Source organism: Macaca nemestrina, chromosome 2 (assembly GCF_043159975.1).
Source record: "Macaca nemestrina isolate mMacNem1 chromosome 2, mMacNem.hap1, whole genome shotgun sequence".
Classification (NCBI taxonomy): domain Eukaryota; kingdom Metazoa; phylum Chordata; class Mammalia; order Primates; family Cercopithecidae; genus Macaca; species Macaca nemestrina.
This window is the reverse complement of record NC_092126.1, coordinates 102958180-102976311: the sequence shown is the minus strand read 5'-3', so window position 1 is coordinate 102976311 and position 18132 is coordinate 102958180. Positions and strand designations below refer to the sequence as shown.

General features: G+C 41.1%; 1 protein-coding gene across 4 annotated transcripts in view; it reads right to left on the bottom strand.

The window, feature by feature from the left end:
- Positions 1-18132, bottom strand: part of MOB (myelin associated oligodendrocyte basic protein) — a 56992-nt gene that overhangs the window by 6081 nt on the left and 32779 nt on the right. For 2 of the 4 annotated variants that reach the window (XM_024792400.2, XM_024792399.2), the window contains 2 exons: positions 17545-17894; positions 6582-6805 (listed from right to left, as the gene is read on the bottom strand). In XM_024792400.2, the coding sequence (XP_024648168.1) occupies positions 17579-17894 (316 nt within the window). In that variant the 3' untranslated portion in view covers positions 6582-6805; positions 17545-17578. The remainder of the gene's footprint in view (positions 1-6581; positions 6806-17544; positions 17895-18132) is intronic. The other 2 variants (XM_024792401.2, XM_024792402.2) reach the window with 2 other exon arrangements.

The window sequence follows — 18132 nt, the reverse complement described above, 5'->3', positions numbered from 1 at the left end:
ATTAGAGAGACTTGGAGACAGAATGCACCTGGCTGTGGGTCAGCACCATTATCAGGGCTCATTGCTGGTGGCTTGATGGTGGGAAACTGCATAAATCAGAGCAGGACTGGTTTGGGAAAAATCAGAGTCAGCAGCCAGGGGCAAGAACTGGAAAGAGAAAGCAGTGAAGTATAAAGTCCAGAGCAATAAAAATATAGAAAGGTTGTTAAGTAGCTCCGCTACAAATCTATCAACCAAGATCTTCTATAAATTTAAGCTGAAAAAAAAAAAACAGATATTGTGATCAGAGATGTAGGCATTGAGGTGAAGAAAGAAATGGAAGATAGGAGTTAGAAGAAAAGAGGTGACAGTACAGATTGTTTGGAGGGGCATGGGGAGGCTTCAGTAAATAGAAGGCTGTGGTCTCTTTCTGCCCCTAACTGCTCCTGCCCCACCCCCTACCTACTGAGGCAATGAGCAAATCAGATAAGATCTCAAGTCTCCGAAAGAAGCTGTGGTTTAGGAAAATAATGCAGTTGCAGTTATGAATAAATATACTAGACAGCTGAAAGCAGTTGATCTTTGAGCCAGAGGAGAAAACGCACAAAAAAGGAAATGAACTAGATGATCTGAAAATTAAGAGTTAACTGGCAGATTACCATGGTAAGAAGATGAAAAGTTAGGGTCATCAGACAATGCAAAAATCCACATTAACAAGAATTGGAAAAAAAAAAAAAGATACCATTTATATTCTAAGCCAAATAATGAAGTGTCAGCAAGGCATCAGCTGGAAGAAAAAAAATTTAAACTTGGAAAATGATTTTTTAACTGCTGCCAGCCAAAGCTCTAGTTGAAAATACATGCAAAATCTTGCAGCTGGCAGTAGAGATCCTTAATGATCTCCCTGAGCAGAAAACTAAGGCTTTGCTAAAGGATCTGACTCAGAAAGCTCATAAGCCCTAAGAGAAAGAACAGAAGCTGTCAGCTACAGGAGAAAGGATGTTCACAAAGAATTCAAGAAATGCAGAGTGAATTATAATAAAAACAGATTATATAAAAATCTGTTGAATCTCCATGAGAACAAAAACAGGCAGGATACCAGGCTTTTTCTTCTTCCTGCATCGAGATTTCTTTCTGGAAAGAATAGAGTTGCTGCCTTCTTAAGACAAAAATTACAGGTAGCAAACCCAAAGGTTGATGTGCTTAGGAGATTAGAGAAATAAAATCAAATCCAGGAAGATCCATGAAATAACTTCCATCAATAAGAGGTCCTAGAAGCCAGCCTAGGGCTTCTAGCCTGGGGCATCCCATAGCATGCCCTTGTGAGCGCTGAGGTGCTCTAATCCCCACTATGCCATCCACCTGTTCTTGTTAGGAAAAAGGTCTGCCTAGCAGTGAATTGTTTGTGAATGGACTTCTACCTTGGAAGAGAAGGATATATAAGGTGTAAAGAAAAACTTTACCCTCTGATCTGCATGTAAACATGATTCAATTAATAAATACTCAGAATGTCTATTGAGTCCCACTTCCTCTGAATGACAGACTATCCAACTCTCCTTGATGGTGGATGCAATAGGATTATCTCCATTGCATCATTAATCAAGTAGAACTGCCTGGAGGTAGCATGGGCCACCACCTGGGCCAGGGAATTATTTTCATTGTATTTCAGATACAGAGACACTCTAATATTGACCCTGGTATGGTTTCATTAATAGAGAATGACCCAAGAGCTCTTTCTTTCTGCATGAAGGGTAGATTTGGTTAACGTTAATGTAAATAACTTCCCGCCTTTATCAGAAATACACACCATTAACTCACTGCAGAAAGGACTTCCACCACCATCAGTTACCGTCTCAAACAGGGACCCAGACGTTCTTCCTCACCCTGTCTTCCTAGTGATTTTAAACCTCCTAACTAAAAGACCAACATCCCTGCTGAAGGAACTTTAGAAACTTACACCCTCTTGCTCCAAAAGAAAACTTTCTTTCTAGACCCCAGTAACTTGGCATTATTTACCTTTCCCTCTACAAAATCCTTGCATCTTTTAGGTTCTAGAGAGGGGCCCACCAGTCTCTCCCGACACCACTACTGGGTCCCACAGATCCCCAGCCTCAGGTAGTGAATTGACTCTTAAGAGAGTGCATATGCTTCACAACCCAATATGAATGCTGGAAATTAGACTTAATACTTTTTTAGAACTTAGTTTTATTAAGAGATCTTTTTGAGCCAAATGATCAAAATCTGATAGATAACTGATTTGCTATGACATCAGGCCACTACTTAAGCTGTAGCTTCCTGTTTTCTCTACTCTCCTCAAACCTATTTTACATTTACCAATGTCGTTTACATGTCAATGTAGCTTATGCAACAGAAATGGATTTTAGTGCCATGTAAAATATGATACTTTTACATAAATTTGTTTAAAACTGAAAATATAGGAATAATTATCAGGACTGTTTCCTAATATGTGTTCTTTTGCTTATCTGCACTTTGGTTAACCCAGTCAGTTGATCAAAGTCAAAGCACTGAACTTGATGATAGGTAAATTGTTGCCTAAGAGGAAATGAGTAGTCACTGAAATACCAGTCAATTAAACCCAAACCTGTCAAAGAGTACACTCTTTAATTCAGTAAACCATTTAGAAAAATCACTAACATGAGGATTCTATCAATATTTGTTGCATTCGTGAAAATGTAGTCAGACTCTTTTGTTCCAGTAAAATCCTTCATCTATATCAAGTTAGGAGTCAGCATAGACACTAAACACTACTTTTGTTGATGTGAAGGTGTGACCTGGAGTCCTACTGGCTCCACCTTCCTCTTATCTCATATAGTGGGATCTCCAAGTACACTAGGGTACTCTAAACCAATCTCTGTTTAGAAAATTCTAGGTTGCCGCATCATGGTAGTAAGGTAAAGGTCATGGTTTCAGTGGCCATGGGGGTCATGAAAATCTCTCTCATTTCCCATTTACAAACACAAAGCATCCTGTGATGTAAGGTGAATGCGTAGTTGATGTTCAATAAGAAGTTATTTTATCACTCGCCTTACCCAACTGTTCCTGCAAGTGTATACCTCCACTACAATAGAAAGAGTGAGTACGCAAATTCTCTCCAAGTAACAACTGCACACCCTACTCTTGGGTCAACAGTATCATCTTTTTCCACTAAGGACACTTCATCTTACTCAGGTAGAGATACTAAATACCTGGTAATGGTGTTATTAACTGGACAGAGACGTATGTGATGGAGGCAGGCAGGAAGCCCTCCCAGGGCCCTTCCAGCCCTGAGTTTCCACATTCTCTGGTGTAAGAACAGCAGCCTAGATGGACAGGGAACAAATTACTGTCTCAGAGTACAAGTCCATCTCCCTGTAATCTGGTGGAATTTTTGCAGCTTCCCTTCGTCAAAGTTTCCCCGTGAATCTTTATTCGCTGGGAAGATTAGACTCTGCATTTTTTTTTCTCCAACTCTTATTTCTTCCACCTGAAACCATATGAGCCTCAAGTTTAGATCTGGAATTTAGATCTAAATATGAAGTTGTAGGCAAAAATGTAGTGGCAAGATGTTATCTTGAATTTTAAATAAATAAATAAAAATATAAATTCATCTAGAGAAAGAATTATATAGATCATTTCAAAGATGTGAGTTGAAATGATTTCTTTATAACTCTCTCTCCCATCTTCATGCCTCTGACCCCAACACCATCACCCACATTGTGAACAGGCCATCTTTGCAGAGGAAATCAAAACCACAGGCAGAAACCGCCTCAAGGTCCTGCTACTAAGTCTGCAGATCCACCATAATCTACACTCTCCTTTTCTCCTTCCCTCTTTTCCAGTGCTCCATGCCTGATCCTCTCACCTGAGTCTGATTTGGCCCCCTCAACTCCTCAGCTGCTGGCTCCATCAGTGATCCACTCCTCCTCCTTCACACACCCACTCTGCCGCCACCCTCCCAGCAGCACTTTCACATGCTCAGGTGCCTCCTCAGTAAGTGCAACACTCCAGCCCCTGCCCTATTCCTCTGCCTTCCTTCATGGTCAAGCCTAGTGGAGAGGGTTGCATCTACAATTGCAAATTCCTGTTCCTCGCCTCCCATTTACTTCACACAGAGAGTGCCTTACACTGTCACCAACAGTTCCTTGTTGCTAAATACAATAGACACCTTTGAGTTCTTAAAAATATCTGAACTTTTGAAAAAATATTCCTATAAAAAACAACAAACAAACATTCATTCTGTCAACAAGTGTTTATTGAGTTCTTACTAGTGCCAGGAACAAGTGGGGAGGGGGGAACTGGAGCAAGTAAACAGATGTTGGCAATCATGGAGTTTACATTAGGAGGGGAAAAGAGCCAAGCATTAAACAAGTAAATAAATGAACAGAATAGTTCCAGAGGGTGATAAGTGCTATGAAGACAACAAAACTTAGAGTAATCAAATAGAGTAACTATGGAAACAGCACCGAGTTTTCAAGGGAAGCACCTCTGAGATGATATTTGAGCAGAAGGCACCTGGCCAAGATCTTGGACCAGAGTATCACATGTGGAGTGAACAGCAAGAACAGAGTTCCAAGGTAGGCACAAGCACTGAGAATATATCACAACATACCGTTTATATGTACAAAAAGAAAGAACAGAAAGAAGGCAAGGAAGTGTAGTCTTGTTGGGTAGGGAAAGAGCTTCTGAATCAAAAGCAGAGTGAACCAAGCCTGGAAGAACAATGAGCCTTGTGGGCTACGGCATGGCCTCTTCTCCCTTCCACTGGCCTCCTAGGTAGAAAAGCACTGGAGAGATTGGGGAGGAGAGTGCAGAAGGATTCACTGCCTGCATCTTTTCACTCTCCAATCCCGACTTTGGGAGCCAATAAACAATGTAGCTAAGTTTGGGCCCAAAACAAGCCAGGAAGACTCCCAGAGTAATCCCAGCTGGAATTTAAATAGAGATGGATTCACTCCAACCCCTCTTCTCCCACCACCCCAACTCTGGGTTGAATAGGGAAAGCAGTTCAAAAGGGCTCCTGCAAGGCCACTGCTGAGAATACAGTGCAGCCCTAAGTCAAGGCCAGGCCACTGAAGGCGGCGTGTTGGCATACAATCATCTTATGATCAGCTTCAGTGGTCAGGTTCCTCAGGGACTTGGAGAAGTCCCCAGAATTTGTGTGTGAGAGAGAAAGTGAGAGCCCAAAGACATTCTCTGAAAGCTAAGTTTCCCAACACACACACACACACACACACACACACACACACACACACCAGTCCACAGGAGCACAAGGTGATCTAAGGATCCTCCACTTGACCCAGGGGAAAACTCCCTCCCCGCAGCATGTGTTTGTGTGTAGGGGATGTGGTAGATCTGGGTGGAGTGAGGATCGGGGTTAGTTCCTAGGACCCTGACCAAGAGTGCATACTAAAGATCAAAGTCCTCTGCAAGAGTTTTGGGCTACAGATAGTGGGAGAAAAACAGAGAGAAGAGATGGGAAGTCAATACCCAACCCTGTCCCATTATAATTGGGTTCAAACCCCCTCACATCAGGAAATGGCCTCCTGCACAGGGAGAGAAATCTTGGACTGCTTAACCTCCTATAACTCACCCCTTTCCACACTTAACTCTCTTCTCCCCCAGGGCAAAGTTCCTCTCCTATTTTTCCTGATCTCACTCCACCATCAAATGAAAATGTGGAGAGGCCAGCCAGGGAAAGCACTAGGGGGACCAGGCCTCAGATTTTCCCAGGAATTAGCGGGTTAGATGTGGAAATAGGAACTCTGAGCATCCCTTCTGGTGGTGAAGTGCCATAAGGCCATGAGCCTGTGTCCCGAGGTAGGGTAGGGTCGGGGGAAACAGCCATGTATTTAGGATCACTTGGGAGAGGGGCTGGAGGTAGGGCATTGTGGTTGAAGCCAGATAACATTCCCAAGGTCACACAATTTGAAAACAGTCAATTCTAGAGTTGGGATCATTCAGATGGGCTGAGCAAGACTCAAAGGCAGTGCCTTAGAGGACTTGCTCTCACCCCAGCTGGGCCAGGAGGAGATGTTCAAAAAGCCTCATGTAAGGTTGGAGACAGGGCCCTGAGGAGTGGGAGAGGGCTGCTTTTCATGCTTTTTCTCTCTGCTTCAACACAATTCGCTGGCTACAACTGACACATGGATTTAGACAACTCCTACACTCTCTAGGGATTTCTTTGCATCTCTGGATCATATGGCAGTCTAATATCTTACTCAGAAAATAACTTGGATCTTCCCCAGAGCCAATTATGACTCTGACTGTGGGCTGGCACAGGGAACTAATTAAGGAAACCAAATGGCACAGAGAAAGAGAGAAACCCAGATAGAGATTAATTACAAAGGAGAAAGTCAAAAAGTAAAAGTTGAGCTCAGCAACAGGATGCCAGGGATAGAAGGGAATATTTGGAGGACAACATGTGGGTTGACATTTGAGTGACCCTGACCCTGAGCCATGAAAGACCCTGGAGACCTGTGCATATCCTGGAGAAGAAAGGACTGCAGGTGAAACAAAAAGAACTGTGCATTGAGCTCTGGAGCCTGCGGGTGCTGCTGGAACCCCCTGACTGGAGTACAACACACAGAGATAGCCCTGCTCACCTCCAGGCAGGCTGCCCTGAGGCCCCCAGGCCATGGGGACCATGAGCATCAGCAGTTGCTGCATCAGCAGGTGTTTGTCCCTGCATAATATTTGAAGCCAGATAACTTCATCCAAGGGTAAATGAGTTGTGAAGCAATGAGTCCAGGAGCCAAGGCCGTTCATTCACTTTAAACTCTTCCTTGATCACTTCTTTTTTGGGGTTGGCCTGATCTTCCTTTTCAATCTGGTTTACAAAGAGAAAAAGAAAAACACATGACACAGGTAGGTGATGTATACTCTTTCTCTCTCTCTCTGTGCTCAGTTAATATAATTGTGGATTTTGAGACTACCTTTGAGGGATTCTGCAAAATCCCTCTCTTTAATTTCTTAATTCTGGTAGTCTCTGGTCAAAAATTATATGATAATATTTTTTTCTTGGCCTGAGTCTAGGAAAGATATTCTTTAAAAGTTCTATTTTAAGTATGACAATTGTTACTTTTCTGGTTAATCATTGTAGATAATTTTGAAACATAGAAAAACACAAAGGAAATTAAAGTACACCCACTCCTGGAAAAAAAATTTTACTACTTATAGACATGAAGATGTGAATGTACATACATATACACATAGAGTATATGCACTTACAAAATTGTGAACATACTGACATGTTTCCACTTTGATGGGGGAACAAATCTTGTTCAAGAAGGAGATAAACAACATCCAGTAAAGACATTAGACATTATAAATGTGTGGCCCAGACAAGCATTGCCTGCAAGCTTACCCAACTGAAATGTTGTGTGATATCAGCTTTAATTTATTTAGACAGCAGAACTCTATGTGACTGCCTTTGAAATGAAGCTATGTCGAATAGTTTCAGCGCATCATCAAAGTTCTTAGTTTAAAAAACAAATACACAAAAACCAAAATGCATGCATTAGGAAGTTCACTTAATTTTATTCTAGGGACAAAACTTATGAGGATCACAGCTTTTGTGTAATTTGGAAAGTTTTTAATATTAGAAATAAAATTTATATTCGGATATTAGCAATAGCATTTTGAAAATCCCAAATGATATATCAAGCTAGCAAAGCTGATACCTTTCAAACTGGATTGAGGATACCAGAAAAAAATAAACGCAGAAATATGTTATTAAAACTTGTAGAGTGAATTGTAGCCTGGAAGGTTGGAACACATCCCTTGAAATTTGAGGAAGGAATCTCTACACTTTCTGGATTGCCTGTATGACCTCCAGACATGTGGTCGCATGAGTGTTTTCGAACTCCCCACAGATACTGCTGAATATAAAACCCAGGTGCTGAGACCAGCACGGAAGCCCACAGATCCCAGGCATCACCCTCAGCAAGTATCTCTGCAATCAGCCACTGTGGCATCCTAGGTAATATGAGCATCTAATTATCTAATTGGCACTTTATTAGCAATAACAGCCACATTGATGGTAATGGGGATGACCAGTTTATACAGCAACAGCCCCTGAACTCCAAATCAACCAGGAAAGGCAACTGAGTTGGAGATAATATGCTAGTAGTTAGGGTTAAATGACACAATGTATCCATTAAATAATTGTTCCAATAATATCCACTTACCTAATACTAAATATGATGAACTAATGAAGTAGATAATATCCTCATTTTACAGATGGGGAAAATGTGACTTAGAATAAGTAATTCAGACACAGGAAATCCACAGGCATCAGAGCTCAGACTCAAACTTTTTCAATTTTTTTTTTCCATTTTAATTTCCAGTTGTTGGAATGATGCCAGAGCCCTTCTCACTGTGCCAGACTGACTACAAGTGTATTCATAGGGCTCATTCAGTCAATAACATCAGCCAGGCCCTGAGTGAGGCCCTGGGGGAATGAGTGTAAGATTCTTTGATCCTGACTTATGCACACTCCATCCAGCAAGGAAGATGGACGAGTAAGTGAACTGATCAGCAAAGATGTCCAAATTATAGCGGTGGAAGTATCAAGGGAGCTTCCAGAAAGGGAGACCATCTGCTCAGCAAGAAGTGTGAAGGCTCTTAAGTCACAGGGCTATGCCAGTACCCCTTACCACTGACAATAATGATGACTCTTTAGACTCTGCTTCCACAAAATACCCCCACATTATTCACCCTGACAAACCCAAAACAGGAAAGTAACAGGTTACTAGTACACAAAAGTCATGTCCTATATAAAATGCTCTAGTCATCATGTTGTAGCACAGCTTTGAAAGGTTGAAATTATAAAGACTGCCCACATAGCTGAATAGAGGAAACAGATAATTCACAGCCATGTAGGGTTTGAGAAGAAAGTGTCATCAGTCTTTGGCCCACACATGGACAACTACCACATGACTGTTCTTCAAGATGTTAACTCCCTCCAAGACTGAGATTGTCCCCAAATGTGAACTGAAATTGAATCCACCTTGTAAATCCAATCCCTAGAGCTTTGGTAACCATCTCTCATAACCATTAAGATGATATCAGGCAATTTTGAACAATTACCACCATAGTAATTCTAATAGTATTTAGGACCTCTGTGATTCTTTACATCCAAAGAATGCTCATGCCAATTCTCTGTTTTGATAATACAGTACATCAGTCAAGAGGCCATGAGGAAAGTTGAGCCATATTTTGAAATGAGGATATAAAGAAAGCACAGGAATAAACTAACAACCCAGCTCAAGCACCTTGTGTTATTAGGCTTGGGCCTTCAGACTGTAATCCCTTGTAATAAGCCAGAGAGCCAATTTGGCAAGAATTTAATCTTGTTTAAAAAAAAAAGGCATACAAATTGAAAAGAAAAATATCAAACCGTCTCTATTCAAAGACAGCATAATTTGCAATATAGAAAACCCTAGAGTCTACCACAAAAAATCTAGAATAGGTAAGTTTAGCAAAATCACAGGATACATGATCAATATACAAAATTCAGTTACATTTTTATATACTAGCAATGAACAATTAGAAATCAAAATTGAAAAAGAATGCTATTTGTGATATCACCAAAAAGCATAAAATCTCAGGTATAAACCAAACAAAATATGCGCAAGATACGTACATATTGTACTAGAAACTACAAAACAAAAAAAGACCTAAATAAATAGAGAGCTATACCATGTTCATGAATTCTCAGACTCAGTATTGTTACAGTTCTCCCCAATTTGATCTATAAGCTCAACACAATTCCTTTCAAAATTCTACCATAATATATTGTAGAACCTGACACACTGAAAATTTATATGAAAAAGTAAAAAAACTAGAATAATTTTTTACCAGAACAATTGTTTTAAATGAAGAATAATGTTGGAGAATTCACACTAACTGATTTCAATACTTACTACTAAGCTACAGTAATCAAGTATGATTTTGGTGAAAGATGTATAAATTAATAGAAAAAAGTAGAAAGTCTAGAAATAAACCTATAAATATATGATCAACCGATTTTTGGCCAAATTGCAAAGGTAATTCAGTGGAGAAACTTTTCAACAAATGATACTGAACTGAAATAATTACAAAAAAAAATTGAGCCATATGCAAACCATATACAAAAAAAATTGAACCTCAATTCATACTTCATACCATTACAAAAAAAATTAACTTAAAATGGATAATACTGTAAAAGTAAAACCTAGAATTTAAAATTTCTACAAAAAATATAGGAGAAGATCTTTGTGACCTTGGATTAGAAAAAGATTTCTTAAATATAACACAAAAAGTGTGACCCTGCTGGGGACCCCTGGGGAACAGTGTAGACATGTACATCAGTATCTCATCTGTATCTCATCAGAGAGGCGAAGAAACTGGGGTATCAAAAATTAAAAATTATTATTTTATAATTTATAAAAATTATAAACATTTATAAAATTTATAAAATTTATAAAAATTACTATTAAGACCAGCATGATAGTAAAATTCGATAAATCTGACTTTGTCAAAACTTTGGCTCTTCACAAAACACTATTAAGAAAATAAAAAGGCAAGTCACAGACTTGGAGAAAATGCTTGCAAAAAATATTGTTTATAAATGTCTTGTATCTAAAATATTTTTAAACCCCTCATCTTGTATCTAGAATATTTTTAAACCCCTCAAAACACAATAATAAAACAATCCAATTTTTATATGTAGAAGATTTAAGCAGAGATTTCACCAAATAAGTGTCTTTGGTGGATTATCTTTGTACTCATTAAAAGATGCTCAACTTCACTAGCCATTAGGAAAATGCAAAATTGAAACTACAATGAATACCATTACATACCAATCAGAATGAATAAAATTTTTAAAGCTGATAGTACCAAGTGTTAACAATAAGCCCTGGTTACTGGCAGGAATGCAAAATGTTACAACTTCTTTGGAAAATAATTTAGCTGTTTCTTATAAGTTTAAACAAATATCTACCATATTACCCAGCATTACCAGTCCCAGTTATTTACCCAATAGAAAGGAAAACTTACGTTCACATAATGTTCACAGCTTTATTCATAATCACCAAAACTGGAAACAAACGTCTTTCAACTGGTGAATAGCAAACCGTGGTATGTGAATCCATATATATGTGTGTGTATATATATATACACACTATATGGATGCATATGTATACTATATACATATATACTGTATGTGGATGCATATATATATATAGTTGTGTTCATCCAAGGTTGGGTTTTTCCCAGGGGTGTAAGACAGATATTCAGAAGGCAAGGGATTCTAGGATATTTGTGAAAGAGATTAAAATGCTGGGGCCGGGCACGGTGGCTCACGCCTGTAATCCCAGCACTTTGAAAGGCCGAAGTGGGCAGATCATGAGATCAGGAGCTCAAGACCAGCCTGACCAACATGGTGAAATCCCTCTCTACTAAAAATACAAAAATTAGCCAGGTGTGGTGGCGCACGCCTGTAATCCCAGCTACTCAGGAGGCTGAGGCAGGAGAATCACTTGAACCCAGAAGGCGGAGGTTGCAGTGAGCCGATATCACGTCATTGTACTCCAGCCTTGGAGACAGAGCGAGATTCTGTCTCAAAAAAAAAAAAAAAGTTGGGCCATAGTTGCATATGGATGCATATATGTATATATATATACACACACACACACACACACATATATACTCTATATATACTACTCCACTATAAAAAGAAAGAACTATTGACTCACGCAACAACATGGTTCAAAAGCACTATGTTAAGTAAAAGAAGCCACACTCAAAAGGCTATAATAATATATAATTCCACTTACATAGAATCCTACAAAAGACAAAACTATAGGAACAGAAGATAGGTCAGTGGTTACTACAGGTTGGGGAGTTGACTGCAAAGGTGAAATATAAGGAAATTTTGAAGGATAATGAAAATATTCTATATCTTACTTGTGGCAGTAGTCATAGGACTCTGTGCATAGAAATGTATGCCAAAAGAGTTTAATTTTACCACATGTAAATTATACATCAGTAAGCCTGATACATGTGGAGTATTGTGTGAGCATATAAACTACACGTGCATACATGACACTTTTGAAGTATATGCTTCCTTTTTTGTCTGAATGCATGCAATTGAACTGTAACTGCCCAAAAGGAAACTGCTTAGTGATAGGATAAACACAATTCTGCTTATGCCCAGCTACTATTGTCCTGCTGAGTGCTTTTCTCCAGTGATGCTTAGCTGCCCAAAATCAAGCATGGTGAAGCCAGTTAGTTGGGTTCATCAAAGGCTGGGGTTTTCCCAGGGGTGTAAGACAAATATTCAGAAGGCAGGGGATTCTAGGGTATTTGTGAAATATATTAAAATGTTGGGATATCATTTCTAATTTGGAAAGTGAAGAGTCTGATAGATGGAGATAAAAATGGAGGAGTCAGAGCACTGGAGGCACATGGTAAAGTTTAAGAACAGTTGTTGTGAGGGCATTTGGCAAACAAGTTGGAAGAGAAGCAGAGTGTGGATGTGGAGTTGTGTGATTCCACTGATGATTTCAGAGGTGGCAATCTGTTTCCTTCATTGGAGAAAGAGCTCCTTAAGAACAAATGATTTATATACAGCTCTGTTGAGCTGAGCTCAGCCAGCCCTAACTACTGCCTAGAAGCCTGGTCTCTAACATTCCAGGTGTACCCTAACCTTCTCAAACTTCTAGCTCACTCATTCTCCGGCATGACCCACCTCTGTCTTAATGCCTATTAATGGGTCTCTCTCTACTTTGCACAATCTAACAGCTTTTCTTGTTCCCATCAAAGGCCAATCCCTCCATACGTGCTGTGGAGGAGCCTTATTTTATCAACTATCTCCATTCCCACTACTTTGTTTCTAGCTTGATCTCAATCCTGCACTCCTTCCCATCAGAAAGTCAAATTGGCAGGCATTTATATGCAAGGGAAAATTGGAAGTTACAATGTGCTTAGGTTTCCAACTTGGGGGGTTAGTTGGACAGCTGTGTTATTTGCTGAGATAGCAAACAAAAAGAAGAACAAGCTTTGTAGGAAAGAAATCAAGCGTAGACAGATTAGATTTTCCAACATCAAATTGATCTGCTGAGTGAATAGGCTCATATATTAATGTCAAGGATGAATTAAGGTTTAGAAGTTATCAGCATGAGAGTCATAATTAAAACCACAAGAGAAGGCAAAATCATATAAGCAGAGAGCTCAGTTTGGAACCCTAGGGCACCTCAAGGTTAAGCAATTGGCAGAAGAGTAAGCACTCACGAGAAGATGGGGAAGGAAAGTTCCTGCAGAGAAAAGGAGGAAGAGAGTCACAGAAACCAAGAGAACAGAGAGTTTAAAGACTGAATGAGAGAACAGCCCAACAAATCCAACAGAAAGCACCATTGATATACAGACTGGGTTCAGCATTCATTAGGAAAAGCAGCATGAAGGCCACAGGTAACCATTAGAGCAAACACTACTGGTGCCTTGGCCATAACCCCTTGCCCTTACCACTCTTGTGCTCAGCCCCACTTCCAGGTGCCAGCACTTGCCTTTCTTTTCCTGAGGGTTTGTATCTTGCTGCTGCAGCCCACTTTGCCATCTCCTTAACAAGCTAGATGTGTCAAAGAATGAATGCCCCCACCCTTGAAGCAGCATTGGCTAACTAACGACTGACAAGAACTGGTGTATAAATATCCCAGTTCCTCCAGCCCTCTGGTGAGATAACTGACACACATGTCTACACTGTTCCCCAGGGGTCCTCGGCAGGACTAAGTTCCAGGAACCCGTGGTGAGAATTGGTTAGATAATGTTTTTTCTTTAAATTGTCTCTTTCCCTCCCTTGTCTTGCTTCCCACATTTCTCCAGTGTCCCCTTCACCTCCCAAATAAACTTCTTGCCCTTGCATTGTTACTTCTGGAGGAATCTGCACAAGAGGAATTCCAGGGGCCGGGGGTGCTAAGGGAAGAAATTAGAACACAATGAATTGAAGAGCAAATGGGATTTGAGGAAGTAAAGATGATGAGTTTACACTATTCTTTTTAAAATTTGTCTAAGGTAGAGAGAAAAGAGGATAGGGCCAGACATGAACACGTAGTCAATATGAGAGAGCAAAACATGTCAAAATGCTAATGAGAAAGAGACAAGATACAAAGGCTGAAGTGGTTAGGAGGGTTGCTAAGTTGTACAGCAAGACCCCAAAGGAGATAAGAGGTTGGAAGATCACAGGGAGGGGTGGGGGACTGGCCTCATCAGCGAATAAATGCTTCATCCTCTGAGGTTGAGGGGAAGGATTTAAAGACAGACGTATATTCCGATGAATGTGCAGGGGCTGGTGGAGCCAAGACAGTCTGGGGAGTAGCTGGGGTTCATCCATTTTTGGTGGCACCAACCCACCAGGCTATAAAGCTTTTCCCAAACTGTGCTCAGCAGCTCTATGCACACATGACCATCCTCAGCAGCTGGAAAACCAATGCAGGCAGGTGGTGAGTTTAATCTAGAATCAGGGATTTATAAAATGAGTGTTGAAGGAGAATGAGAGACAATTGGGTTAAGGCTATCAGAGAAAGCATAGTTAACCATGTGGTCTGGACCAGGTAAGGACCTGTGACCAGACAGAGGCTGTCACACTCCAAAACAACACACAGCTCCCAGGACTGGAAGCCTCTCTGGCTAATCTAGGCCTCTGCAAAAGCATCTGCTCTGCATAAGCATTGTACTGTAGGGACCACCAGGATGTATAAAGGCCTGCTCCCAGATAGGAAAGACGGTGTGCCACAGGTAGGGTAAAATTCAAGAGTTAAGTCACCCAAACTAATAAAAGCAGTAATGCAACCTGAGACACAGGCAGAACAAGAGCCTGAACAGAAAGCAAAGAGCTCAGACCTTTTCTCTAGCTCTGCTGTTTCCTGGAAAATCACAGTCTGCCAGGCTGCTTGTGTGCAGGGCTCAATTTAATAATATAAAACATGTTGTGCAGAAAAAAATGAGTCAAAGGCACACACAGCACTTCTGAATATATGTGACTGATTGACTCCAAATTAACCACCCACAGCCACGGTGGTTTTCAAAGAACCACAGATCCCCAGCTCCCAAAAGCAGAATACTAAAACCAAAAGAGGCCCAGGACGTACCTGTTAAACCCAAAGGCAAGGACAACCTTGTGAATTCCTAAAATCTCAGAATTGAGAGGACAGAATAAACTAAGAGGGAGACGCCACTGTTACCTCCTATCAAATATTAAGAATGCCACCATGTTTAATCAGGATGCTGCAACCATACAATCAGTTTCTAATATTACATCATTCTCTGGTTTTTGAGAAGACCTATCCAAAGGAGTTATTAAGAACCCAATTAGGCCTTTGCCAAAATTATTTAACCTCTACAAGCAATACTTCAGAAATAGCACTGTTTCAGAAAGCAAGTTGGCTTCAGAAAATCTTTTTTATCCTTTCTTCATGTGCAAGTTAGTAGCTCTGCTTAAGAGCAAATATTTCCTATCAACCTGCCTCCCACTCCTTCGATTCAAAATAGTCAATCAGTATCAATAAAAGGAATAGACAATATGACGAAGAAGTGGCTCCAATATATTACCTGAAGACCTTTGGGAATCTAAGAAGGAAAAATGAATATCTCAAGTAGGACTCCGATAGTGCATAAGTGAAGTCATGGGACATTATGAATGAAGCCTTTCAGATCCTCTGTTCCCAGGTAAGGGACAATGGCTAAGAAGGTAATAACAGCCTGTGGAGGCACCTTCTCTGATACCCACTGAGATTAGTTAACTGAGGGAGTCAAAGCACGCCAGCACTAGGATACCTCCTGAATTTAGGTGAATACACTGAGCAAGGTTAGGTCCAGACAAATCTGTGAGTATGGTGAAGTTTGCTTTCATTGTCTTCTAACTCCTTTCCGTGTCCTGATTGAACTCCAGCCACCCAAAGCCACCACCATAGGTGACATGCCTTTTATACAACTAATTTCCTCTGTTTTATACATTTTCTAACTACTTCCATATATCAATACTTACCTCTCCTAGGACCCTTCTACTCATGCTCCTTAAGAGGGTCTCAGTTAATGACTAGGTAACCTGTCACACAACTTGCTGTTAAAGTTTTAGTGAGTAGTTACTTCCTTCACAAATTAAACTTGCCTAATCTTGTGCCTTTTTAATGCTTTCACTTTTGGTACCATAAATTTGTCACTTTCCACATTTCTTTACCTCACATCACAAATAATCTGGATTATTCATTTATGGGTTGTTTAGGTCAGCATTGATCATTGTGTAGTCTGTGTACTGTCTACATAACTGTACCTTGAGGGGAGGGGGTGGTGAATTCTTACTAAAAAGGCAGATGCCCAGGCCTTAGTGGTGACCCAAAAACCATATTATCTAGGGGCATCTTTAACATTCTCACCCATTGACTTTTCTTCCTCCTAAATCAGTAAACATTATGTGATACCTACACACAGTAGATGCTACAGAAGTGCTGGGTATCAGAATACAATTAACACCAACTTATAAACAGGTTCACTTCCAAATAATAAAAGCTCTAAAAAGTTGGCATGCTGATATACCTTCAGAACAGTAAATAAATAAATAAATAAATAAAAATAAATTTTAAAATTGGTCAGGCATGTGTGTGTTGGGGCAAGAATTTAGGGGAAATCTCTGTACCTTCCCCTTAATTTTGCTGTGAACCTAAAACTGCTAAAAAAAAAAAAAAAAAAAGAAAAAAGAAAAAAGAAAAAAAAAGAAAAGGAAAAAAAAGAAACAAAACAAAAAGAAAAGAAAGAAAGAAAAAAAAAAAAAAACCTAGCCTACTAAGATAGGGTAGGTGAACATGTTCATCCCTGGCCCTCTTTTTGTCTCTATATGACTCACCTTGCTTTTGCCGTCTACTCATCCTATCCAAATGTCCCTTGTAAAGCCCCAAACTCCTGTGGCAGAGCTAGTAACTCCCTGCTTATGGTTTTCATGGTCCCACGTACATGCATATTACGAAAACATTATGGCACTGATCCCTACACGATGACACCTATTCTCTTATATGGTCCTGGTGAATCTCAAATAACACAGCTTCCTCGCTGCCATATTCCCTTCCCCTAGCACATCAAATGGAACTTTACAGGTATACAATAGGATTTGTTGAGTAAGTGAATGAGTGAATGAATGAATGGTATTGCCACTGAGATTGACATGAGATGAAGTGTGTTGGGAGGATGGATGGGTCCAATGGATTACCCTCTCCTTTTACATATAAGGATTAGAGTCACCATTCCTTATCTCCCTGAGGCACAGGCATTCAGGAACTCATTTATTCAATCTGTTACCATGGTCTATAATCTCAATTGATAGATTAACAACTTCCAGTCCTATTAAACAAAGGAAGCAATGGCCACAGCCACCCAAAGTATGCACCAATAGCATCTAGGAGGAAACCAGAAGCCACACTAGGTATTTCAACCAGAGGGGATTTAATGGAGGGAGCTGATTACACAGGTTGGGTAATAAGGCTGAAAAGGGCTGTGGAAACAGCCCGGTGTTAGTAAACACAGGAAGCAGCTACTAACCTTAGGGCTGGGGAACAAAAGGGAAGAGATGGTGTTACCAGAACCTAGAAGCTTTGACGGGGGACCCCCCACGACTGGCGCCTGGCCCTCTGAGGGGGCTGCTGCGCTGCTGTTGCTTGGACTTCTGAGGGGGACGCTGCTTGGCTGGCGGTGGTCGGACCTCTGGGCGGGGGCGTGGCTGACGCTCAGACCTCGGAGGGGACCGTGGCTGACGCTCAGACCTCGGAGGGGACCGTGGCTGACGCTCAGACCTCGGAGGGGACCGTGGCTTGGCTGGCGCTCTGACCACCGCGGGGGGCGCAGCTGGCTGTTTCTTGGGCTTCTGAGGGGACGTGGCACGGCGGCTGGTTCTGAGAGGGCCAAAAGAAGCTGGAGGCGGGAGCCAGGGCTCTCCTCGGCTGCTTAAGCGACGCTGGCAGGAGCTGGAAACAGGTAGGAAGGCCCTGCTCCCCCACCCACCTTCCAGTCTCCCTGGAGTGCCTTCCGGTGTCGGAGCCTAACCCGGAGCCGACTGGGGGGAAGAGTGGGGTGCGGAGCGGGAGGGGCGTGCCCGGAGCCGAGACCACGCGCTGTGCCCAGCCGTGCCGC